The sequence below is a fragment of the Paramormyrops kingsleyae genome, chromosome 8 (assembly GCF_048594095.1).
Source record: "Paramormyrops kingsleyae isolate MSU_618 chromosome 8, PKINGS_0.4, whole genome shotgun sequence".
NCBI lineage: Eukaryota > Metazoa > Chordata > Actinopteri > Osteoglossiformes > Mormyridae > Paramormyrops > Paramormyrops kingsleyae.
In genome coordinates this window covers 1,608,396-1,633,526 of record NC_132804.1, presented here as the reverse complement: position 1 = coordinate 1,633,526, position 25,131 = coordinate 1,608,396, and the positions used below count along the sequence as shown (strand labels likewise).

The 25,131-nt window shown below is 42.6% G+C and overlaps 2 protein-coding genes and 1 long non-coding RNA gene across 3 annotated transcripts in view; 1 reads left to right on the top strand and 2 right to left on the bottom strand.

Annotated features, from left to right (window-relative positions):
- Window positions 1–4,642: 4,642 nt before the first annotated feature.
- cep15 (centrosomal protein 15) lies at window positions 4,643–9,297 on the bottom strand. The gene is made up of 4 exons (XM_023793924.2): window positions 8,712–9,297; window positions 6,487–6,610; window positions 6,106–6,174; window positions 4,643–5,799 (listed from the first exon to the last, which is right to left on the bottom strand). Exons 1-4 carry the CDS (start codon window positions 8,762–8,764, stop codon window positions 5,608–5,610), a joined length of 438 nt encoding a protein of 145 aa, XP_023649692.2. The 5' UTR covers window positions 8,765–9,297; the 3' UTR covers window positions 4,643–5,607.
- Window positions 9,298–11,933: 2,636 nt separating this feature from the next.
- ptprga (protein tyrosine phosphatase receptor type Ga) overlaps window positions 11,934–25,131 on the bottom strand; it is a 198,490-nt gene continuing 185,292 nt past the window's right edge. The window contains exons 22-31 of the mRNA XM_072714954.1: window positions 24,764–24,936; window positions 23,855–23,990; window positions 23,159–23,305; window positions 18,692–18,785; window positions 18,223–18,299; window positions 17,837–17,965; window positions 17,275–17,421; window positions 16,904–17,046; window positions 15,744–15,879; window positions 11,934–15,042 (exon numbers count right to left, since the gene is read on the bottom strand). Of these exons, the coding sequence (XP_072571055.1) occupies window positions 14,896–15,042; window positions 15,744–15,879; window positions 16,904–17,046; window positions 17,275–17,421; window positions 17,837–17,965; window positions 18,223–18,299; window positions 18,692–18,785; window positions 23,159–23,305; window positions 23,855–23,990; window positions 24,764–24,936 (1,329 nt within the window). The 3' untranslated portion in view covers window positions 11,934–14,895. The remainder of the gene's footprint in view (window positions 15,043–15,743; window positions 15,880–16,903; window positions 17,047–17,274; window positions 17,422–17,836; window positions 17,966–18,222; window positions 18,300–18,691; window positions 18,786–23,158; window positions 23,306–23,854; window positions 23,991–24,763; window positions 24,937–25,131) is intronic.
- On the top strand, window positions 13,353–15,838 carry LOC111834536 (uncharacterized). Its single transcript, XR_002836026.2, has 3 exons — window positions 13,353–13,435; window positions 15,482–15,596; window positions 15,708–15,838. It is a non-coding gene; the product is annotated as an uncharacterized lncRNA (long non-coding RNA).

Sequence of the window (25,131 nt, the reverse complement as noted above, 5' to 3'; positions counted from 1 at the left end):
AGATAAAACATGGACTCTTCAAAGCCTATTAAATTAATCAGCTAAACACCCCCAAGGGAAGCTTCGCCGTATCAAACTGGCTTCACTGGAATATTAATAATAAAACACTTGGACTACATCAGCTACAGCTTTCCTCATCTCCCCAACTTTAATATAGGATAATGTATTCCGCACACGGCTGCTGGAACAATATTATCCTTGGGCGCTAACAGAAATTCTGATGAGAGACATGCGCGTGCTACCAAATCCCAGTCTCCCAATTACAATGCAATTAGCAATTACGTGCCTAGCCCAAGGAGCGAGGAGACGGCTATTAATGCTATCTGAATGGCCCGTCCACCTTCCCTTCCAGTTAGTGCACATAAATGCTTCTCGAATGAAAGCAATCCAAACAGGTGGTTTCTTAACATTTTAAAGCAATTTATTCATCTGCGCCCCCACTCTATGAGCATTGTTTTAATGTTATGTTAATGTCAAGTGTTTATGTATTTACCAAGTTGCACAACATCGCAAAGCATTACAAAAACTGTTAGACAAAACAAATAAGCCACTTAGCGTTATAGCACCGGATACTTCCCACGAACTGCGCTTTAATACTTAAAATTACAAACACGTTGTTCAATGTTAATACTTTTGAACAATACTCTTGTAAAACGGCAGGGCAAAACATTCTGAATATAGTACAAAATGCAATCTACCGTTATATGCCCACACATATACCTTAAGCGTAGCCACTTATAATATCACCCTGCACCTTATAAACTGTGCAGTCTAAGCGTATCTGCATCCAGTTCATAGGCATTGCCGTAGCCTACAGGTAACAAGATACTGGAAAAAGTAAGGAATGACTGTTACTTCTTCTCGCCTGCATATACTTTCTTACATATCCATTATTAGTTCTGCAAAACCCACTAGAAAGCGAAGCTTAACTGAGATGAATTCCTTCACAGCTCAGTACGCGTAGAAAAAAAATATATTGTCTATGGATACTTCGCAAGATCATCTTTAAATAACATTCCAGATTACACGATTTAATAGCCGTCTGGTGTAAATAGTAAATAAAATGGATTTTTCAATAATGTAGGATAAGATTGTAATTCTCAATAGAGGGTAAAAAGACGTGACAGGACTGCTATTAAATGTCCAATTAAACAGTGTCTACAGTATTACAAGCTTTTTGTGACCCTCGAATTCATGGTCAAATCTCTCAGTGTTAGTTCAGCAAACCTTGAAAAAGCCTCGACACTATGAATTGAACTCTTACACTTCTTCGCTATACACCGTAGTTCGGGAATAGCGTGACAACCAGATAAATATCCTTATTCCAAACTAAGTCGAGGTACTTGTTTTCTTTCGTCAGGTGGATTAACGTTTCGTGGGCGAAAAATTGATGTTTTTTAAAGCGAGGGGCCTGGGCGCGTGTTTGTGCCGGAGAAAGCGCCATGTGCGAAGGGGCTCGTCGTGTCCTGGGTGAAGAAAAAGTGCTGGGAAGTAAACAACCTAAAGGCAGGCGCGTTGCCCTTTTCTCTGCACCTAGCTCTTAAACATCTGAGCAACCAGCTTTGCTCCTAGAAACATGTTAATTGACAACGGAGCTCATTACGGCATGCACATGTAACGCAGCGAGAAAGATTACAAGGACAAAAGCGCATTAATGAACTGTCAACAATCGGGTATATCTCCACGACCAGATCACTCAAAAATGAGGCATTTACCCGCGACAAAAGATCGCCTGAGACAGGAAGAAAAGAAGACCTAGACTTTTGTTTAGTCAACTCAATTGATTATAAATGAAAGATTAACGGGGGTAGCTTCAGCATTTTTAAGGGTGAAGAAAAAAAGCCCAATTAAGTCCACCAAATGTTAACTACATCGCTTTCCCCCCGTTTAGCCCGAATGAAATTCTAATTAAACCGTCCCTCACGATCGTTTTGGAAAGCAATTTCTTTCCCTCCTGGAGGAGACGGAGCGAGTTGTATTACTTGTTAGGAGCGTTAGTTCTTGGCACAAAGAGCTCGCAAGGCACATTGTAAAATGCCAAGGGGAAGTTAATGAGCATCAGACGAACTCCTTGGATCTATTCCTGGAGAATGGTGATGAAAAGATGGAAGCAGCCAGTAGGCTGTATGGTGTTCTGTACACTGTTCTTTATGTACAAAATTTGAAAAGGGCAATCTACTGCGACACTGCGTTGTTAAAAAAATAAGGCGTTTTCGTAACTGCACATGTAGTCCCGTTTTCATATACTGACAATATCAAATTTAAACTGTATAGCGCATTAATCTTAGGCCTACCGTTTTCTGGTATGTCGCTTCAAAACCATACGCACATTTTAAGTGTGTAATGTAAATATTAACTCTCTGCAAATGAAAATATAATTTGCGTATTCTGGCCTTTTTTGTTGCATTCCTACTGAGACAAACACCAACTGCGAGAAAAGAATACATTATTTGCTTCGACTTCTGTGAATCGTATTCATGGGTTAGGCGCTGGGAGACACGGAAAGCCAGCAATATAGACCTCTTCCTTACGCTCCTCTTCAAGGACACAGCCAGAGAAGGTGCTTTGTGGCTTAAAGGTCTCTATGCGCCCTCTTGGGAGCCGTGTATGGCCGCTCTGCTGGAATTACATCAATGTCAGGCTCCAACATGACCTCCATTCAGAGTAAGTCTTTAGAGCTTGAGGCCAAGAAGCTGAAGGGGCCCTCCTGTCCTTGTGCCCATTCCCCATCAACATTTTTAAAAGCGCTGAATCCCTGACCTCAAAATAATCCCCTCCACACTCCCATCCACATATTTACTGTTTTTAACCAGAAGCACATGATCCGTTGACCGCTGGAAATTCTAACGGTTTCCAAAGACTTTTGATTCGGTTTTCTGGATCTAATCTATGCTTTTTATTTTTCCCAGTTTCCCAGTCTTGGGATGGCCAGAACCAATCGCCTTGACCGGAACTGCCCGTTCAGGAAACATCCACGTTGGCAATAATAACTGTGTGCCCATGTGTTAATTGTATGTCACTAACAAACTAAAACTATATCAGGTCTCCTACAGGGATTGCAAAATAAGCTTTGCAGGACTGCTTGTAAAAAAAAAAAAAAAGTCTAAAAACATCCCTATCTGTATGTGACAATTACGGCGTATAACACTTCGAAGTGAAGAGGAAACTGTAGTGCCTTAAATAACATGAATTAGATGCACCACAGATTGGCGGCTGATATTTATCCGAAAGCCGAGCTTTCCTTGGAAGAGTGCAAGGTCAGCTGATGTTTAATCAACCAAAGGCGCACAAGCAGTCACCAATAAAATGGTATCCTGAGCTAATCAATTAATAGCAAATATCTACACCTTATGTGACAGGAAAACGGCCGACCAATTAAGATATAATAATCTACTGCAACCAATAAAGACAGCCATAATAGAGACTGGTTTACAATTCTCAAGTTAGCTCCCACATCAGAAGCATTTAGGTGCACTACAACCTGAAAGGTGTGCGACAAAAGCAGTATTTATAAGCGCTGGCAGAGCTGCTAAACCCGGCGGGCTCCCTGATCCCCTGACACGGTGAAGCCCCAGCACTGCCGAAAGGAAATATTATGCTGCAGGTTCTCGGGTTGAGCAAAAATGTAACACTTTCTCCAGAATACTATTTACAGCTAATTAACATGCAAAATATTCAGCAAATACTTGATTCTTTTCCATTCAGTTTGAGAGGTTTTTCCATTTCCCATGATTTGCATGCATCAGATCTCCTAAACACGGCGAGCAGCTGCCGTCACGTCGGGCTCAGGCCGCTCCGACCCAAAGAGCTGCGGTGCCAGGTCAGGTGTCGGCAGTGTTTCACACTCTGGGCGAGGGCAGCGCCTGCGGAGCCGGGAATGCAATAAGGGATGAGGGGGGGTTCAGGCAGCGGCGAGTGGAGACAGCCTCGTCCGTGGCTTAGGCACCTCGGGCTGATCGCCATTAGAATACATGATGCAGAGCTAGTCATTTGGAAAGGCTCCAGACCTTGCTCTTCAAAACCCTTTTAGATAATTCGCTACACTGTCACCCTCCGCCCGAAAAACCCGCCCCAACTGGTGCCCGACCTCCAGGGTATGAGCAGGTCCCAGCTGAGGAGCAAGGGCAGCTGCCAAACGCGGCCACTTCAATCCCGGCCATCCGGATGATCGCGTCTGTCAAGCCGCCACTCCGCGTCACGCCACACGGCTTGATCACCACAATTAGGGCGATCGGGGATGCCACGTCGTCCGGGGGGAAGGGAGCCTCCGTGCGGCGCTCAGAGAGCAGGTGTAGGGGGCTCATGGCGTCCCGTTTCCATCACCGCCAGCTCCCGCATGAGACTCGTTAGACAGATTTACAGCGGCTCGCCTCTGAGCAGTCAGAAACTGTTACGATGTTCCTAAAACGTGAGACATATGCTGCTTCTTCAAAATATTTATCTCACTCAGATATAACTTGATGCTAGAATCGCGACCTTCACAAAAGGGCTGGAAATAGAATCTTTACAATGAATGTGTTTCACAGAAGAATACGGTGGTGGAACGTGTGGATTATACCAGAATGCTGAACAGTATTACGAACATGTGGGAAGTAGCTGAGGGCTGTGGCTTGACCTGAATTAAGAGACGATACCAAAGCAATTAGTCTGAACAGGAAATATTTTATGGATGCTCTATAAGAACGGGGTCACTGGTTCTGTGTTTTTTCATTTTACAGCCCCAAAGGAAGAGAACTGGGACCGTTTAAAAGATATTCTTCATTCTACCATTCTTAAACCTGTAAATATTCTAAAACTGAACTGCCAATATCCATAATAATGTATTAATACGTGCTGAGATGCACTAAATATTTTTTATATATATGTTTAAGACAATTCCACTGGAGCAAAAGGTGTCACATCAAAAAAGTAAAAATAAATAAAATCAACACATGTGACCTCAACACAAAAACAGCCCACTAAAGAACTTCTTAGCTAATCAGATAAATAAAAAAATCTATGGCCATATTTAGTAGGACAAAGACTCAAGTCTAAACTGTATTTTTCACAATCATTTTCTAACTACTACAAAATACCTCGAACACATAGAATGTCAATAGACAAAGTTGAGCGAATGGCTCCCTCTTGTGGCAAACACACGATACACTTAATATTTAATAATTGTCACCCTCCTCAAAATATTAAATACAGTTAAGCTTTTTTTCATTTACAACAGCAGTAAAACAACAGACACGTGAAATTAAATTTATTGATATAAATTTAAAAAGTTATTTTAGATGTCCTTTATTCCAACAGGCCTACCTTCAAATTAATCTGGGAATTGATTTGGATTAAATAAATTTTGATGAAAATATGGAACATACAATTTTTCTATATTCACTTAATATCTTAAAATCCCTAACATAAATTTACATTTATATACAGGAGGGCAATAAAACACATTTATCCTGTAATCCTGAACGCTATGTGTTGCCAAAGGCTTGGATTACCAGTGTGTTAGATTTGAGAGCAAGGTAACGCCACAAACAGATACATACGGAGCCTGCCAACGCCAACACCCACTCAGCGTTACGCTCCGTGCAGAAGCTGGGTGTTAAGTGCCTCTGGTCAGGAAACGCATTTCGTGCTCGCACGAGGTGGCAGACCCGTGACACCGACTTGGGAGCGATCCTGCGGTGCGCCTTTCCGCTTCAGACTGCTGGAGGACCACCCCCTGCGAGCAGAGGGGGGCGGCCCCCTCCCAAACAGAAAGTCCTCCCATTCCGGGATCTTCTCCTCTACGGATTCCCAGTAACGCGTCTGTAACAGAGCACTTCTTAATGCACCATGGACAAATTTCTCAGGAAAAGAAGTGTATTTAAAAGCCAGCAGCAAGTGCAAAAGTCACACAGTTCAAAATTCGGAGGCTTGACTGTAGAGAAGCAGGTGCAACGCAAAGCGCTTTACCTGCAAGCTTTAGGGAACGACGGAGAGGACGAGTGTAAGGAAAAGCGCTGTAACTGCAGGTTTTAAGGAACGACGGAGAGGACGAGTGCAACGCAAAGCGCTTTACCTGCAGGCTTTAGGGAACGACGGAGAGGACGAGTGCAACGCAAGGCGCTTTACCTGCAGGCTAATCATCTCTGGCTGAAGAAGTGGTCTGGCACTCAGACGCTCCTCCATTTTTTGCAAATCCTAAAAATAAGTCAAGGGATTTAATTAAAATCTAACAAAGACTACAGATGAGATGCTCAGACAGCAGTGTCTCCAGCTAGAATCTGATAGCTGGGAATAGAAAGTGAGTAGAAGGGTGACGTTCTTTAGGTGGCCCCCTGTGAACGTGAGAGGCCAGAGATCCGTGTTTCTCTTTAGCTCCCCTGAGTGTCACCTTGCAGCGATCTCCAGCCGCACCCCTAGGCCTGAGCGGCACAGCCCCCCCTCATCCGCATCATGTGACCCCACATCATGTGACCCCGCACCTGGCTCTATGGCGCCGTTGCAGCATACCTGCAGGAGTGTGGCGTTTCTTTCCTGAGCGGTTTGCCACAAAATCACACGCTGCTCTCTGTTTTCTCTCTGCTGCTTGCAGCCGCTTTCCATCTGTCCCAGTAAGTCAGTGCGCTTCGCTAAACTGAAACAAAGGAGTCTTCGCGTCATTTTGTGCAGTAACGAAGCGAGGGAAGCTTCTCAATGCGTCCCTTGCTTGTCTTTCATGCTATGACAGTATTTTGGTTATGGGCCACTGATGGACACTTTGCTACCCTCCATTTTAAGGATATACAACAAAAAACACAAGCGCCATTTGAAAACGTCAGGATGAAACTGCTGCTGACTGGAAACTCAAGATTCCAAGGTTCAAGATTCTTTAATTGTCACATGCATAGTTATACAGGTACAACATGCAGTGAAATGTATCCTGAACCACTCTATAGACTGTGCAACTAGTTACAAAGGATATGAAAAAAAATTAAAAGGAGAAATCCATTTTTTTTTAAATAGAACTTTGAATATAATACAGATCTGAAACAGATTTACAGATGTGCGATATGCAGTTATAAGTTATAAAGTTAAAGTGCACTGTATGGAATGATGACGATTACGCAAAAGTAATGAAGACAGTACATACAAGGAGAAGGTTATTTTAATAGAAATCTACACATTTATGATGATACAATATGAATACGATACACAATATGCCATAATAAAGAATAAAAAGTAGTGACTAATAATTATGATGACATGTATACACACACAAACACATTCATACACATATACACATTTATATTACATATAAACAAGAATATTAACAATAACAACAATAATGTATTATTACTACATAATTTGACTAGTAATTATTTACAAATGATTTACTTAAAAGTAATGAGGGTAGTTTTAAAATAAACCTTGGGTCAATGCAGAAATCGGGGCTGGTTTAGTATTACTGCATGCTGGTTTTCTTCAGTCTCAGCACTTAATTGCGTTATTTGAATACAGTAATTAGAGCTATTTGAAAGGTAAGCCATTTCTAGTGTTTTCAGGTATCAGTCGGACGCCAATTAAAACGCTTTCCTGAAACCGGCAGCGCTGCACCAGAGGAAGATCAGGCCTGTGCATTCACAAGCCAGAGAATTCTTTGGAACACTAGGGGGCACCATTGCGACAAATTTGTACCGCCCCGGGCTGAGGGGCTCACATCTAAGCGTGTCTAAGGATTGTCACTCACCCAAAAACTGCACACAAAGGACGCCTGGTTTAGGGATCACGCAACATGTTACTGTTTTGGTTGCATCATGGAATTGATAATCGCTCCCTCAGAGGAAGCTTTCAGTGTCGGTTAAGAAAGCGACAGCAAAGCAGACATCTTTTTAAAACGGATATAAAAAGCGTCGGTGAAGCTGCGGTATTTTTGCAGACCGCTGCTGTATACTGTGAAGTCTGTCGAAAACTTGTGCCAACTAAAACTAGAAATATTACGAACTTATTTTAGCACTTGAAGCACTGCCATCCAGTGGAAACACAATTTACTTAGGCTTTATATTTTAAATCATTCCAACTTGCAGCTCATTCAACTTGTCCCCTTTTTTCATGTTCGGAAACTGTTTAGAGGGAATTCTAAGAGCAAAAAAATGGTCTTGGAGTAAAGAACTAATTAATTGAACTATATCATGATAATTATCGATATTGACTCATATGAAAAAAATATCCTAATAAAATATTTTTCTTCCATATTACCCAGCCCTACATATAGGTTACGTTGTTAAATATCCTGTCCGTTGTAAAAAAAAAAATGTCATAATAACACAGAAAGCATGACGTGAGCTCTGTGTGGCATCACGCTGGATTAAACAGTGTGTGCTGTTGCAGGACCTTGAACCCGCAACTGCAAAATGCACTACTGCCAAAATGTACAGGCCTGACTTATCATCCGAATGAATTCCCCAAAATAACAATTATAAAAACTAATGCTTCACCAGTGACAAGTGGTGCAGAAATATTAATTGGCATGAACACTCAGGAAGCTCATTTAAAACAACGCTTTTAGCTCAGTTTACTTTTAATGTAAAGCAGTAAAACTTTTCCATGTACGTGTACATTAGGGGCCATTTCAATGCTGCCATCGCTAAATCCACCAGGGTTTGAACATTTATCTTCGTACCATGCGCAGCCCATGGATTTACATTAATCATGACGGTGCCGCGCTGAATTAATAAGAAACAGCGAAAGTTACTCACATTTCTTCATGTTTCTTGGTTAATTTAATTTCTTCTGATAAACGAGCTGCCATCTCAGAAGACAAGCAGGCTTTTCTCACTTAGAAAAATAATGTGAACTTACGTAAGCAAAAAGAAACTGTTTAACTTTAATGAAAGGCGGCGATCTGGCGGTTCGGAATTTGTTCAATAAAACGCACAACAATCTTAAAACATCACATTGTTATTTTTTATGTTTCCATATAAGGAAAGTGTGCGCGCACGCAGCCTAAAGCAGCTTTATTAGTGGCCGATCGCGGTACACGGCGATTCGATCATATGCGAATCCGCAGCACGACGAACGCGCACTGCTTGTGCAAAGTAGCACAAATCAGTAACTGAGCGGTTAGCTGGCTGTATGTAACGCTGGCTCAGAAAAGCCCACCTTCTCTACAGCTTGCATAAACCAACTGGCTACACGGCAACTTAGCAAACAGCAAATTTCTCAGCTACTTAACAGACGACTTCTGAGTTTGATACACCGACACCACTTAAGTCCAAGTCCCATTTGCATCCGCATTCTTCGTATCCATAGACACGGGCGGAGAGACAGGAATCAACCAATGAAATGCTGACATTCTATCCTGCAACAGCCGCCATGTTTGTGAGGTCAACTGTATTGCAACTAACCCTCAGCTTCCACATGCGTTTCAGTTTACATTGACATATATGTGATGTGGCGGCACGGTGCAACTGTTGCCTCACACGAGTCTCAACCATGGCTCCATGTGTGTAGAGCTTGCATGTTCTCCCTGTGTCGTCGTGGGTTTCCCTCTGGGTAGGACTACTCCCCGCCCAACAGTCCAAAAGCATGCTGAGGTTAATTGGAGTTACCAAATTGTCCGTATGTGTGCATGTGTGTGTGTATAATGTGTGAGTGTAGCCTGCATAGGGGTGGCCCCATCCTGGGTTGTTCCCTACCTTGCGCCCGTAGCCTCTGGGATTGGCTCTGGACCCCCGCGACCCTGAATAGGATAAGCGGTTACAGAAAATGGATGGATGGATGGATATACTTATTTGAGCGACACTTTTGTCAAGTCGATGAACAAGTCAGGCAAATACACTGCAAACATCTGGCTGTCAAGGGGTCACTGAGGCGTAAGTGGGCAAGGCTGAGCTTCCAGTGAGACCAGACAGCACATTCCGAACAAAGCAAGAACTTAATGAGACTAATCAGATCAGCATACTTCAATTTAGGGGTTTTGTCCAAAGCGATGTACAAGTGAATAGCAGCGAGTATGGTCAGTTTCTGTCCCCGAAAACCATATGCCTTGCATTTTTGAGTGCACATTTTATCAATTTGTCAATTTTCCCACTTTATTAACATAAAGGTAAGAACAGTGTAAGTGTGCATAAACTTAAAACACACATCATTCTTGTATTTTATTAATTTTAACTGTACTAAATTATAAAACATAACCAACCTAACCTATTCAGATTCTGAATATTTTTATTATCCCAGAGGCGACAGTTTAATTTGCTTCCTATTATACTTATCACTTTATGATTCTTTTCCTTCCAGTTAAATCCAATTGGGGTAATATTCACTGTCAGTATAAGACATAAATCATGTGTATGATGACACTATTTAAATATGTATTTGCCTACATATATGGATGTAGCGAGTGAGAATTAATTTGTACTAGACGTAAAATGAATACGGCGAAAACCTTTAAGTGGATCAGAATCCTAGCTTGAAAAATTGAATCTGACTCCTTTTTGTCCCCCAACAATGACGATCATATTTTATCATCCTTAATTCTGCACTTCAGTCATATCTCCAGCAGTGGGCACTCTTGTATACAATATCTCATTTTGTTTGGAAGGAAACCGTCAAGTTGTCATTCCAGTCACTGGTGTTTCTCCATTACTCTTTACACAAAATGTAATAATAGTCCAATGAATATTTTTATTATCATTATAAAGCACACAAAATATTATTATGCATGATATTTTCAGCGAGTGCTTGGGGTAAAATGATGTTTGCTAAATGACCATATGGAGGAATTAAGAAGTGTTAATTAAAACTCTCAAAAACAGACACATTTTAGGTAAAGGAGAAATATTTAGCTGTTCATTGCAATTTATTGTTTATTTACTTCATTTACAGCAAAGGAGAGATGAGATGGTGCTCTTTGACCCCGGGAGGGGAAAAAAAATCAGCATCCAATGTAACATAAATAATATTAATTTGTTTTTTAAAAATAGAAATAACATAGCTTGTTTTTTAATTTCCTATCCCTTGTACCCCATCTATGACGACAGTTTCTAGTGTTAATATTACACAATGCATGCTTTGTCCTGCATTATCTTTGTGGGGGTGAGGGTCACCTGTCCAGCACAGGATGCGGAGCACAGTTCACCCTGGATGGCATTTGGTGTCATTTAACTGTTTAGTGTACCTCTAGCTTGGGTAGCAGGATTAAAAATTAGATGGTGCAATTTATAAAACAGAATAATCTATCACATTTATACATGAAAATTTATTTGTTTATTTAAGGTGATATTATATCTGTCTTTAGAAGGTCTAACCAAATGTGCAGTGTAATGTAACCTCAAGCTTTCCAGTGGAGACCTCATGTAGTTAAGCCATTTGTGTTTGAACCCATGCATTTCACAAAGGGACATGCTAAGCCCTGGAAAACTAAAAATGCTATTTTGGCCTATTTTTTTGAATGAGTTTTTCATTAGTAAGTAACAGCAAGGAAAACATGGTGCTTTGAAAACAGAGTTGCGGAATATAATAATTCTTTGTGGGGCAGTATGTTTAACAGATTGACTGTGTAACGGTGCTCATTAATAGTAGTTAAAACAAGACTAAAAAACAGTAGTTAAAAAGGTAGATTAAACAGGTGGCAGTGTGGATGTTCAGCTCCCTCTTTGCTCATCTCCACGTCTGCTTGCACCAGCGTAAAGAATGACATTTGGGAGTAAAGGCTGCTCAGGGGGACATCAACCTTGATGAAACTGGGCCACATTGAGCGTCATTAGGAAAGCGCTTCAGAAAAGAGTAATCATTCTTTCTAATGACAGGAGAGAGTAACGCTTTTGCATCTGTGGAGGTTTTCAGTTGTTGCATAAATATGGCAGAAAACAAATTCTTCCTTTAGAGAACATTTGTCTTCCCTAGTCAACCGAGCAAAACTGAAAACGTAATTAGATTTTTCACTGGGATTTATGGACCACACGAAAATTTCCATAAAGTACATCAAAACCCATATTTTATTTTATGTATAGCAATACAATTTACATATTAAATAACACTATAATAGAATGATTTTATATAGCTTTCAACAAAACATTTTTTTCTGGTTACAAAAGAAGAGAAACACCCACCTTTTCCAAATGGGCCAATGAGACAAACTTATTCAGTGACTCACTAGATCTATTCTATTGCACACACTGACAACGTAATAATAATAATAATAATAATAATAATAATAACTGAAAAAGAAAATGAAATAAAAAGTACCACAATCACTGCCAGAAAGGGAGATGTATAGGCATGGATGTTTATGGATTTTTTTGGTATGTGATGACAATCACTACCTCAATGCACAGAGAGAGACTTTTCCCCACATATTCACCACAGAACAATGACGGAGCAGAAACTAGGGAAAAAATAGCTTCATACGAAAATATAAAATTCTATGATTATATACCATAGATACAAAGTTTCCAGAAGATGGTTATTGGAACAACAAAATATGTACATTTTTAATTTTATGAGACACTAGAGTTTGTTTCATAGCGTATGTAACAAAAAGGAATGTTCGGGATGGTAAGCAAAAAATTACAATAATAAAAAAAAAATCCAAACCGGTGGCTTGTAACTCAGTAGTGCTTAGGGTGACGAATGATCGAAAGTCGCGTCTATCCCCAAATGTTGGAGCTGCGACTTCATTAAACAGCCTCCTTGTAAGGAGATAAAAAGGAGACGAAAATAAGGAAATAACATTTCACTGGGTAATACTGAATAACTCAATTTTCAGCCACATCCGTATGCAGAAAAACAAATAATATAAAGAGAACAGTACGTGATTAAAGATCAGCCACAGCGTGACACTGATGAAGGGCGGACTTGACATTCCACCTCAAAACATCACATTTTTTTTATCTATTTCCAGTTAAATTAAGAAAAGCACCCGCGGCTCTGAAAAAACACCTTTAAAAGAGTAAACTATTCCCACATATTTCTGTGGCAAATTAATTGAGTTAAATAAAAATTCGCAACGAAATACAATTTAATTAGTAGATAGTCTGTATAAGTATGCCGATAATGTCACACCTCTGCCAGTAATGAATGTCAAGCACACATGTAATCGTTTAATTTTAATCACAACCTCGACTAAACAGAAATATAAAAAATGACCAAACAAAGCTTTGTTTTCCTTTCTGAAATGCATTTATATCTTTGGTAGAGTTGATGCATTATATTTTCCCCAGGTTATATGTCGCTATGCTTAAAAAAAATAAAAAAATATATATAACGCCAAGGCAGTTGTGCTGTGTGACAAAAGGATAACAGCCTTTTCTTTCCCATTTAGGTTGAAGCCGCAGAGTCCCACTGTGCCTGGAATGAGTACAGTCTGCCGCTTGATGCGTGGCGGCCTTCGGACACAGGGAAGGGAGCCGCACGTTTTGCGACTCCACCTTGAATGTGCTGGGAGTACTTCGCCTCTGAAACAGCAGGAGAGGAATGATGGGTAGGTCACCTTGGGCCTCGGGCCGGTGTATATACCACTCGAGAGATGAGGTCGGTGTCTGCTCTTCTTTTTTCTCCACCTTGTTTTCCATTTAAACCATAGTAGGGGGCACATTTTACATGACATACGGTACAATCATAGGTGGGCGGGGACACAGAGGTCAAAACGTTGAGAAATGACGCGCAATTTAAACGTTCTCGGCAACACTGAATGCACTTGGGTTGAGATAACTAAGGAAGCAAACAATTCAATGAAATTATGTATATTAATTACACAAAACTGTGGTCTCTGATTATATCCATACGAGCTATTTCACTCATCCGGTTTTCAGTAAGCACCGATTTATAAGTAAACCAAAATGTTTATTTCTTTTTAATATGTTAACACTGAATGCTACCTTCATGGTAGAAAGACACGTAAAAGGAGCGACAGAGAGACAGGTGAGCCTAGAGGCAGCTAGAGGGTAAGGGGGGAGCAGCAAACTGTCTTCACTGTGTCAAATCCTTTAAGCGAGAACCAAGGAGAATCTGTTCCAAGGTTCGCCGACAAAAGAAGTCTACAAAACCACACGTTAAGAGGATTAAGGATATATTTTAAAAAGAAGCCTGCAAAAAGAAGTACATTTCACAGTAGTGGTTTAAATGCCACATGTAAAATGAAAATATGGGTTTGACTTATTAATAAAAAATATGAAATCAAATTCGGATGCCAAATAATGACCCTATTGCTTACTGTTATATGATTTTCCATTGTGATTTCTGAAGCACATTAAGCCAGTGATGGGAGACATTAAGCTCTGAAATCCAAGGTGGGCCAGATCAGCGCGACCAGTCGCCGAGCAGCTTAACCCGCTTCCCTTCGCATGCTGTATAGGGTTATGCCAGGCCAAACGTTAGTCCAAGACAGGTCGTTACTGAACAGGGCATGGTAGTCCCTCCCGCCGTGGTTTTCAAAGCTATGTTTCTCCTGGAAACCATTACACCACTTTTCTGTACAATTGATCTTGTACGGCCGCGAACAGCTACTCGGTAACACGGCGCATAGGGAGTGGCCGCGTCATCATCCTCATTTTGCGCGTTCAGCGGCAGGGAGCGCGTGATCGAAGCTTCTCGTCTCCAATTGGCCGAAAACAAACAAGCGGGGCGTGGCCACCAACCGGGAAAGCGTGGATTTGTGACCGATAATGTCAACTGGGTTGTAGGCAGTAACACTGACATTATAGTGCAAACTAGAGAAAACTGTGTTTCGTCGTGTGAACTTAAAGACAGGTGCAAACGCTCAGTAGGATAACATTAAGACATAAAATGGCAAAAATAAATATCAAAAACTTTTTATCAGTGTAAAAAAGTAATCAGGTTCTTTTTCCATTTAACCAAGATTCTGGCAAAAAAGGCCTCAAAAAAGTCTGTCTAGTCCTTGAAGTTTTACAAATTAAGTGCCTCTTCGTGCCAAAGTCCTCTTCAAACAAGTGACTCCATGCTTTCTGCAGGGTCCGATTCGTCTGTAATCACAATAGTGCCATTTCTGTCCATGGACATGGGGCTCATTCCGTTCTCCTTGGCGCTGACCAGGCTGAGCATAGCTTTATAAAGGTACTGGTACTGTTCCTGGAAACACAACAGAGGCAGGGGAAAACAAATATTAACGATACCAGATATTCACCAAAAATCACTTTTCAAAACTTGCCTGAAGCTATGAACAGTTCATTAGTATGTAAAACATTGTTTTATACAGATACAAGCACATACTACTCAGTCTTATTTCTCTTTAAAAATACCCATGTATCTTATGTCAGCTGAGACGATAACAAAATGAAACATATGGTCCTTCTAAAGGGAGAGAATAACTCTTGGTGCCACTGAAACTGTGAAAGAATCCAGAGCCTCAAATTCTTTGTGTGCTCATTAAAAATTCACATACTTTAAGAAAAAAAAAAGATTTATTACAGCTTTGTAATAAACCTGTCAGATTTCTTTTCAGAAAGATGTGAGCAGAGTGACTTCATGTCAGTTGTGGTATAACATTTTTCTGGTGATATTTTAACAGCAGGTGGCAGCAGTGAAGCACGTGCACTTCTAACTGGAAGTTTACTGGTCCCAATCCTGGGGCCCAGCTCTTGTACCACTGAATGTGAAATTTCTCCAGTAACACATCAAAAGGTGTAAGTCATCAAAGAGCCAAAAACAGCCATGGTAAACACACTTTAACATGTAACCGGGCGGTAGATGTTTCCACTGAATGCCAAACTACTTCCATTTTTAAATCATTCTAGGTGAGACAGTGAAGCATCTAAGTGCACTATACTCACAATGTCAGTGAACACTCCAGGCCTCATGAGGTTGATCATCTTGGCCACCTGGTACACCCCCACTGCATTCTCGCTCTCCAGCTGCTGGGACAAGGTGACGAGGGCGCAGAGCATGCCCGCCGAGACAGCTCCAAACCTGGGCAAGCGATGGAGGCAAATCGGGTCAGAAGGACACAGCGGGATGTCCCAGGTGGACGTGGGTCAACAGAAAAGCACCTGTATCTGGTTTATGGAAAAGCAGGGTAGCATGTTTTTACATTTTCATTTTAAAACATTTGAAAAATTGTGAGACTTTCTGACTGATAAACATACAGTAACTGATGTCTTTCGTTCAAGTGATCTTAGTGACAGTAATGAGTAACTATGACTAAACTATTACTGTGTAAGAAGATTGTTCCAGTGTGTATCTGTAGATTCTTTTATGCATTCATTAACTGAGCAGCTTTCCAGAACCTTCTCGAATCCCTGCCTTAAATTCAGGCTGGTCTGTAGATAAAAGGCAGGTGTACTTAATAAAGTGGCCACTAAGTGTACAGGGAAATATGACACAGCATCCAGCTGAAATCCATTTCTGAGCCTGCAGTGACTCATTTTTGTAAGATTTACTCAGGCATCAATGTTTATTAAAGGTGGAAAAGGCAAACCTTAGAGCTTACAGTATAATAAGATGCTGTTTTATGATTTTAGGACCTCAGTGACACCTTTAACAGAATAGCCAGTGAAGGATGACTGCAGGAGTGATGGTGAAATACTCCATGATGAGAATGGAGTTTATTGGTGCAATCAATTGGGAAATGGCAAGACCAATTTTTCTCAACCACCAGAGTAAGATGCTTAGTTGGACTGTTGACAAGAAATTCATTTATAAACACGACTAACTGCGTCCTGGGGCATATCCTATACACATCTGCTTGCTGGACGTTTATTTAACAAAGAGACCCTTTCAGCTACATCTGCAGCCGTAGTTTTGAGCCAGCTGCCGACACAACTGGTTACATTTCACAGAAATGTGGTTATTAGTTTAATGCGGGTGATTAATTTACAAGAAATCATTGCCGTCACCCACTTAATATGGCACTTGCTAAACTCGCAGGACTACGGTGCAGCAAATGGGTATTGATTTTTCACAGCACCCGGTGTGCATACGACCTGCCACGTACTCGTCATGCACTATGGTTGGTCCATCTCGGGTCATGGCCTCCTCCTTGATGACGTTGATGAGCTCAAAGGTACTGCTGATTGGAGCATCAGGGTTTGGCCATTTTGGGCACTGGAAGTGGCGAACCTCCAAGACATAGTCATCCTGGGGGGTGGAAGCGAAAGCGCAAACATGCTGACGCACCGATGCCTCGGGAACACAGACATTCGTCTGACAGGAGTGACAATAAATCCATCATCTATCCCTGATGTACTGCTGAGAAAAGAGGCTGGAAAGTGGCAGATTTATTGATTTCATCTATGAAATATCTAAATAAATCCAAAGATGTCACTTCCCATCTTGCCCTGTAGGTGGCTGAGTAGCTTGCCATACCTGCGTAGCCTCCAAGATGAAGTCATGGATGATGATCTGCTCCTCATTGGAGAGGCACAGCCTGTCCTTGTTGATGAGCGTGACGGTGAAGGCCTCGCAATTCATGGCCTCTTCCCGACTAGGCCAGTACACAAACTCGTCCTCGGCCTGTGTGGACAGAACACCAGCCCCGTAAACTAAATGTGAGCCTCAGCCCCTGGGTTTTCCAGTTTACAATCTGAGAAATTCATTACACCCCCAACAAGACTATTAACTATGAAAACGGAACAACAGAATGACGCTAATGTACTTAGTTTGCTACATCTCCAGGGATGGTGTGAAATGTGTCCCCGGTTGCGGGGAAAAAGAAAATCCCAGAGCACTGGAAAAAAACCAGTGAAGGCATGCAGCTGGGAAGAAGCCCTGATATTGCTGCTGACACTTAAACAGCACTTCGCAATTTATTTCACACAACGTGTGATTTCTTTTTTGAGACTCAGGATACAAACTGGCTCTGTGTCGCATATAACCGCTTAATTGAAAAGAAAACATCGACTGAGGAGGTGATGAAAGTAATACCTACCAAGCTCTGGTTGTCTGGCAACATGACAATAATTTGTGCATTGTGGTCCCAAATCATCCTCCAGAAGTCCTTAGTGGTGTGAGGAAGGGGATGCTGGGTAATGATGAACTCATTGCTCCTGTAGTAACCCTGTTCCGTAATAATAAACAAAGTCAGACATTACTGTTTGATGTTTGCAGGGGAGGGGAGTTTTATCTCATCATAAATCCATCTGGACTCCCACATTTACCATTCGAAAAGCCAGACGCATGAAACAGTCTTTATTTTCCAATCAACAGAAAAGGATCATCACTGACAACTTCATATATTGCTGTTGACCTTTGCCAATATGAGCTGCTACTACATGGAGGATGGTTAATGTATGATACAATACAAATCAGACCAACCATTATGTAAGAGGCATTGATGTAGTCAGTGCCCTTCATTCCAGGAAGTGGTGCCAAGCCAACCCTGGCTCGTTCCGCTGGAAAGAAAACACAGACACACTCAATCGCATGCAACAGAAGTATTTACATTGGTTAATAAGCAACTGGGGTTGATGTACAGTATTCATTGTTGTTTACTTGGCAGCTCATATTATCCAGAGAAACTTCAAAAGCTATGAATTACACGAGCTGAAAAATAGATGGATAAAATCTTGGAAAGAGTGACTGAGTATCGAAATCAAAACGCACCATTATGACAGTTTAAGACATTTAAGCTGCTATATGACAGACAGAAAATTCTCAGCTGATGTCAGTGCCAGATATGACAGGAACGAGTGACGTCTCATGGCCACAATTCAACCAATACAAGCGAAACAAGCACAATGCAAAATGACACTAAATCATAATCCATCATGACACATAGACTCACATGGCACCACGGAAGAGTTGCGATTCTTCTCTTTGTTGCATTCCTTCTGGGCACTGAAGCATTCAACAAATCTGGTGTTGCACTGGGTCACCAACTGAGAAGGCAAAGGGGAAGAGAGAGTGTAATAGACTCACAGACTGTCCATGGGATCACCAGTTAAACTATGAAAGTAGCTGTACCCTCAGCCAGAGTCGTGCGGATATTTGAATTCCGATACGGCTGCATATCCATTAGGGCAGTGTTCCCAATCCAGTCCTTAGGGATCGGCAGACGGTCCATGATTTTGGACTGTCTGGCAGGGAGCTGGGAGGAAGCAAAAACATGGACCGTCTGTGGATCCCTGAGGACCGGGTTGGGAAACGCTGCATCAGGGACCGACATGTTTGAAGACAGATGGGAATATCTGATGTTTGTGTCCCAATAACACGCATGGCCTAACATCAGCTAATAACATCACATGAAGTGATAAACAAAACAAAAGAAAGCGATGCGAGGGACTCGACAGATGACAGCGACATGCTACAGAAGAGGAACTGGCACAGTGCTGACCAGCGCCACTTTCAGAATGCAGTGCAGACGGTTTGAAAGGGGAGAGTGAACAAAGCAGGCCGGGGGACACAGTGGCGGGGAACCATTAGAGACACGTCCGTCTGCTGCTCCGCGCTGGAGCACTTCGATGTGGCCTTGCTAAGCGAAACGAAGCTTTCTAAGTGAGCACACGGAGACAGGAGCAGAGGCCCAGAGCCGTTTGGGCCTCTCACTCAAACCATACGCGCTATGTGCGGACGCGGGGACAGGAGCGGAGAGACCCAGAGCCGTTTGGGCCTCTCACTCAAACCATACGCGCTATGTGTGGACGCGGGGACAGGAGCGGAGAGACCCAGAGCCGTTTGGCCGTTTGGGCCTCTCACTCAAACCATACGCGCTATGTGTGGACGCGGGGACAGGAGCGGAGAGACCCAGAGCCGTTTGGCCGTTTGGGCCTCTCACTCAAACCATACGCGCTATGTGTGGACGCGGGGACAGGAGCGGAGAGACCCAGAGCCGTTTGGCCGTTTGGGCCTCTCACTCAAACCATACGCGCTATGTGTGGACGCGGGGACAGGAGCGGAGAGACCCAGAGCCGTTTGGCCGTTTGGGCCTCTCACTCAAACCATACGCTCTATGTGTGGACGCGGGGACAGGAGCGGAGAGACCCAGAGCCGTTTGGGCCTCTCACTCAAACCATACGCTCTATGTGCGGACGCGGGGACAGGAGCGGAGAGACCCAGAGCCGTTTGGCCGTTTGGGCCTCTCACTCAAACCATACGCTCTATGTGTGGACGCGGGGACAGGAGCGGAGAGACCCAGAGCCGTTTGGCTGTTTGGGCCTCTCACTCAAATCATACGCGCTGTTTGTATTTCCCAGTTCTTGGAGGATACATTTCAGGGACCACTGTGTTTAATGTGTAACGGTGCCCAAATGATTCTTCTAACATGTTTTCTTAGTAATCTGCTGGAAGTTGAAGCTCCATTGCAGATTATCTCCCACATGTTGTACAGTTTGGCTGTAAGGATGATGGAAATTTATATATCATATTACGTGCTAAGGGAGGACTTTTCAACCTCGCAGTTAGTCAGAGAGTTTTCATACTTCTAATTATAAAGATTAGACAGGTGAATTTTTTGCACGGGAGAATTCTGTTTAGCACACCCTGCCTCAATGAGCCAGGATGTAAGCTAATAATTATGCAAATCCTCGACATGTGTTTAATAAATCCGCACCTCTGTCCAAACCCAAAATTAGATCCAAGTGAGCCGTTTTTCCTGTCAGTTCATTAGATGCAGGGTGAATAACAACATAACTATTAAACACGAGACAGAGGCTACTGACAGATATTTTATTCAGTGCTGACAGAACTTTATTTAATGCAGGAATCCAAAGAATGTGATTTTCAAACAGCTTATACTAGAGCTAAACCCAAACTCCCACCATCATTTGTGGGAACTTTCCATATTTTTGAACATCTTTTCCATTTGTGGCCTTGTGTTTTTGAATCAGTCTGGATTTCCTGTTTACCTTATTGTTTGTTGAATCTAATTTGATATGGCTCAACTTAACAAGTCTCTTTAAACTGCTCAAGCCCCAGTGTTTTAAGACCATATGGGATTTAAATACAAATGGTAAATAAAAAAGAATAAAAGACAATGAAGGAGAGTGAACAAAAAATCCAGAGGAAACTCTTAACAGGCCAGGCTGGCTCTTCTGGGAAAGCTAACGTTGCAGAAGTGAGAGGCAGGCCGCCGGGACGGAGCCGGGGTACGATGGCGCTCTTTAGCTCTGTGGTCAGCAGGGGAGAATACTTTCCGGCTGGACCTCAGCAGAGGATCATTCCAGGTGCAGAGTCACCCAGGCATGGGGAGAGAGAGGCACACAGGGGTCAGTGTGACACTGATAAATGACAGATATACAGAGACTTAGGACAGCACTTACTCAGACATCAGCAGCATCATTTACAGTAAGCCAAGCTAAAAATAATCCGAGTGTAGGCAGAGCAAAATAACAGCTCTGCAATCTGGTCAGACGCCTGTTCATTAAAACAGGAGCCCTACCGCTGAAGGTTTTACAATCTTTTACAATTTTACATTTTTTTATTGGATTAATTGCAAATTAGTTCTTTGATATGACAGCTGTTTGGATGCATCAGATAAGCAAATGGATAATCATTCAATGCATTAAAAGTGCAAAGAAAGTAACTAACAAGTGCATCATGAACTTCGCAGAAAGTCAATGAAGTGACCTGACTGGATAGGTTGTCAAATTACCTAGGAAGGTATTTTATTGAAACTTAGTTACTGAATTATGACAAACTGTTGATGAGCGCATCATATTAAGAGCCACTCCAGCAAAGGCAGAGAAGCTATTTGTTGTTGTAATGGGTGAGTGGCGATCTGCGGTCTGAGCTTTTAGCCATATGTCTGCTGTCCAGCTGATAAGACAGCTGGCTGCTGCTGGTTCTGGGGCCAAACTGGCCACAGTGTGGCCCAGAGGACCTACTGCTCGCTTAGAAATAGCTGCACAATCACAAAGGATCACATCAGTCAGTCCCGCAGTCAGTTTGCATGTTTAACAGATTGGTAATGCATTCCTGCAGTACACATTCCCTCTCCTACAATTACAGGATAATGAATCATTTCAGCTGGTAGGATTCACCCAATAGTAATATGCATTCTACAGAGGACACAATAAAAAATTACCTGCTTTGGATTGCTGACACTTGTCTGTCCAGGGTTGGTCCGTCCGTCTGATATAGAGCTCACTTCCGGGGGTGCTGAGACTTTGATATTTGGGTAGCAGCCGTTTGTCCATGTTAACAGCTCTGCTGATGATCTTAGTGCCCTAACCCTAACCCTGAAGGTTGTGTTTGGATCACGTCCCCATTTATTTACATCTGTTAGCCTGTCTGTGCATGGCAGCCCTAGGGCACCAATGTCCAAAACGTGCAAGAGTCGATACTAAAACAACAAACACGGCACGACTTCCTTAATTCAAGACTTTCCCTTGATAAGATACAATTTCCCCATACCTGTAATGTAAATACATAATACAAGGGCATTACCTTGGTTTCGACCGTGTAGAATTTAATTTGCTAAATGTCCAGATTTTAAATGTATTATTGTCTGTTCCATTACACGTTTCCTGCTGACTGATAATTACACTTTTAATATTCTTGTTTCATTTAATATCCTGTAAAAAGTTATGGACCCCAAAAAGGCCTCTGAGGCACCCCTTGATTACCATGGTTCATTGGAGGCTCTGTTACTTATAGATCTCCTTTGTTTCTATTCCACTTTCCAGTTGCTTTGTTTTATATCCATATGCATGAATTTCATCTTAGGATCAGTCATTTATATGGACACTTAAATTATACAATTGCATTTGAAATATAAAAGGATCATATGCTTGGCACATTCAAACTATATTTTCATTAGAAAACAAAATAAATGTTTACATATAAACTATATCATAGCGTATAGAAAGCATTAGCAATATATATTGCGAATAGTGTTTCAAATGCGTTGATTTCAGTTTAGTTAAACAACCACACCGTTTCCGTGAACATATACAGATAACAGCACTGTCAAGATACAGATCACATTAGCATTAGAATAATGAGGGTAATCCTAAATCTGTTCTTGCCGTTACCTTCGGCAACGACTTGGACCGTATGCTACAAAAGGAGGATACTGTTGCCATGACAACCAGCCCACAGGACTCTCCCTAATGGGCCAAAAAAGCATGGCAATCTTTTGGCTTTCTTTTAATTTTCATTCAATTCATGCTGCTATTTAAGGAGCCGTCTTAAGATCGTAAGGATACAAGGAGCCATCTTTCAAAGTGTCACCAATTAGGTCTTTGAAACAGATTTAAAACTGTCAGCCATGAAGGTGACAAGCAGCCAGTGCGGTGGGTGTGGGGGTTCTGACCTTAAACTGCTTCTCCAGACGTGTCCTGCCCCCCAGGCCTGGCGTGAGGATGCTGTTGACATAGCTGTGGAGCTGACTGGCAAGCACTTCGCTTTCTTTGCCAAGAATAGCTTCCATCAAGGCATCGTGGATGAAGATGTACTGCTCCTGTACATTGGGATGAGGTAGAGCAGCCATTCAGCCCAGTCCGCTTCCCGGTATGGGTCGTACCGCACATACGTGTCGCCTTTATTTCTGGCTACTGTCAGATCGCTACCAAAAATTCCATTCAGTCGCCTGATAAATCACCTAGCGCCTGAAATGGAAAGACTTCACGGCAGATTATACCCCACCGCAACCACCTTTTGGGACCCTCCAGACCGTGGAAACTGGTAACGACAACACAGTATGTCCAATAAACGCAGAAGAATCCCTTAGATTCTTCTACACCTTAGAAGGCCAGTACATGAAACCACTGTTCTCAAGCTACAAAATCCTTGTAGAGAGAAATGATACAGCGTGGAGAGCGGCCGCGATACGGCGCGGAGAGCGGCAGCGAACCATAAATTGAAGAAATTCAAGTACAAGAAATGAATACATTGTTTATCTATCTATCTATCTATCTATCTATCTATCTATCTATCTATCTATCTATCTATCTATCTAAGTAGACAGGTGAGGAACTTGGCTGGCCACAGGGAGCGCTCACACACACACCTCTGTCTGCACGAGATAGTTCCTCTGGGTCCGGATGTGTTTCAGGAAGCCCAAGATGTTGACCGTGCCTTTCTCCTTTATCTGCTGCAGCATGCTGTCGATGACGATGTATGTCCCCGTCCTGCCGACGCCGGCGCTAGGAGGGGCAAAGGCAAGAGAGCATCGTTGTCCGGCCCCCACCATCCTCAAATGCACGTGGAGCCCCGTTTAACACCCCCCCCCCCCGCCCCACCAGGAAAACGCAGCCAAAGACACAGCGACTCCTCAGCGCGAATCGGAGACTGACATTTCAGCATGCACCCAACGGATTGAGGGCAAGTGGAACAAAAGGGTGAGTGTAACGATTAACAGAGGAGGTGGCAAGGCCATCGGAGACTGAAGGGGAGGGGGCCAGCGACGTGACGGGCCAGACACCGGGAGATACGAGGGAAGCGGGGTGGCCGCGGTAAGTCAGGAGCACTTTAAGTTCAATACAGTAAATGATTGGCAGCAGTAGCTGACTCATTGTGAAGGATCATTATCTAAGTGCTAAGTGCAGATGACATCACACCCATCACTCTCAATGCAGAAAAAATTCATTAATCTTTTTTCCACTGGACAGCAGCAGTATTTTGGCCAATTCATGTAATCATACAATCATCTATAATATTAATATCCATCAGGAACCCAGGACAGCACATGGTAATGAGTAATTCTCTGATATGGACAGTGTAAACTTCCACAAGAACATACAAAGACTCCATTACTTATCTGAAGGGATATTAAACCTTCCAGAGCCAGATATCAGTTTTCTAAGCAAATGGGAGTCGTACGTATGGCGCTGTGAGCGTGCCTTTATGCTAAGGCAATAAAACACGAGGCCACAGCAAGAACAGCACCCCCTACAGGACATGTGGTTTCAGGCGCTACCTGCAGTGCACTATCACTGGTCCCGTGTCTGGTGTCTGGGCGGCGGAGGACCTCCGCACGAAGGTCAGGACTGGCAGGGTGTACTCTGGCACGCCCATGTCAGGCCACTGCGTGTAGTGGTACTGGATCACAGTCCGCTCGTTCTGCCGGGTCTTCGGGTTCCCCTTCTGACCCTACAGCAGGGCAACAAACGTTTTCAAGTTGAGTTTGAATCCAGGCACCAGATGGCAGGGATGATTCTACGGTTATCTGAGGTGGAGGGCACAGGAGGGGCCGCAATTCATGCAGAAGGATCAAGCTTAACATTAGCCAATGGTATGGTGGTCTGAACTGGTAAGTGACAGGGGCAGAAGCAATCAAGGAGCCAA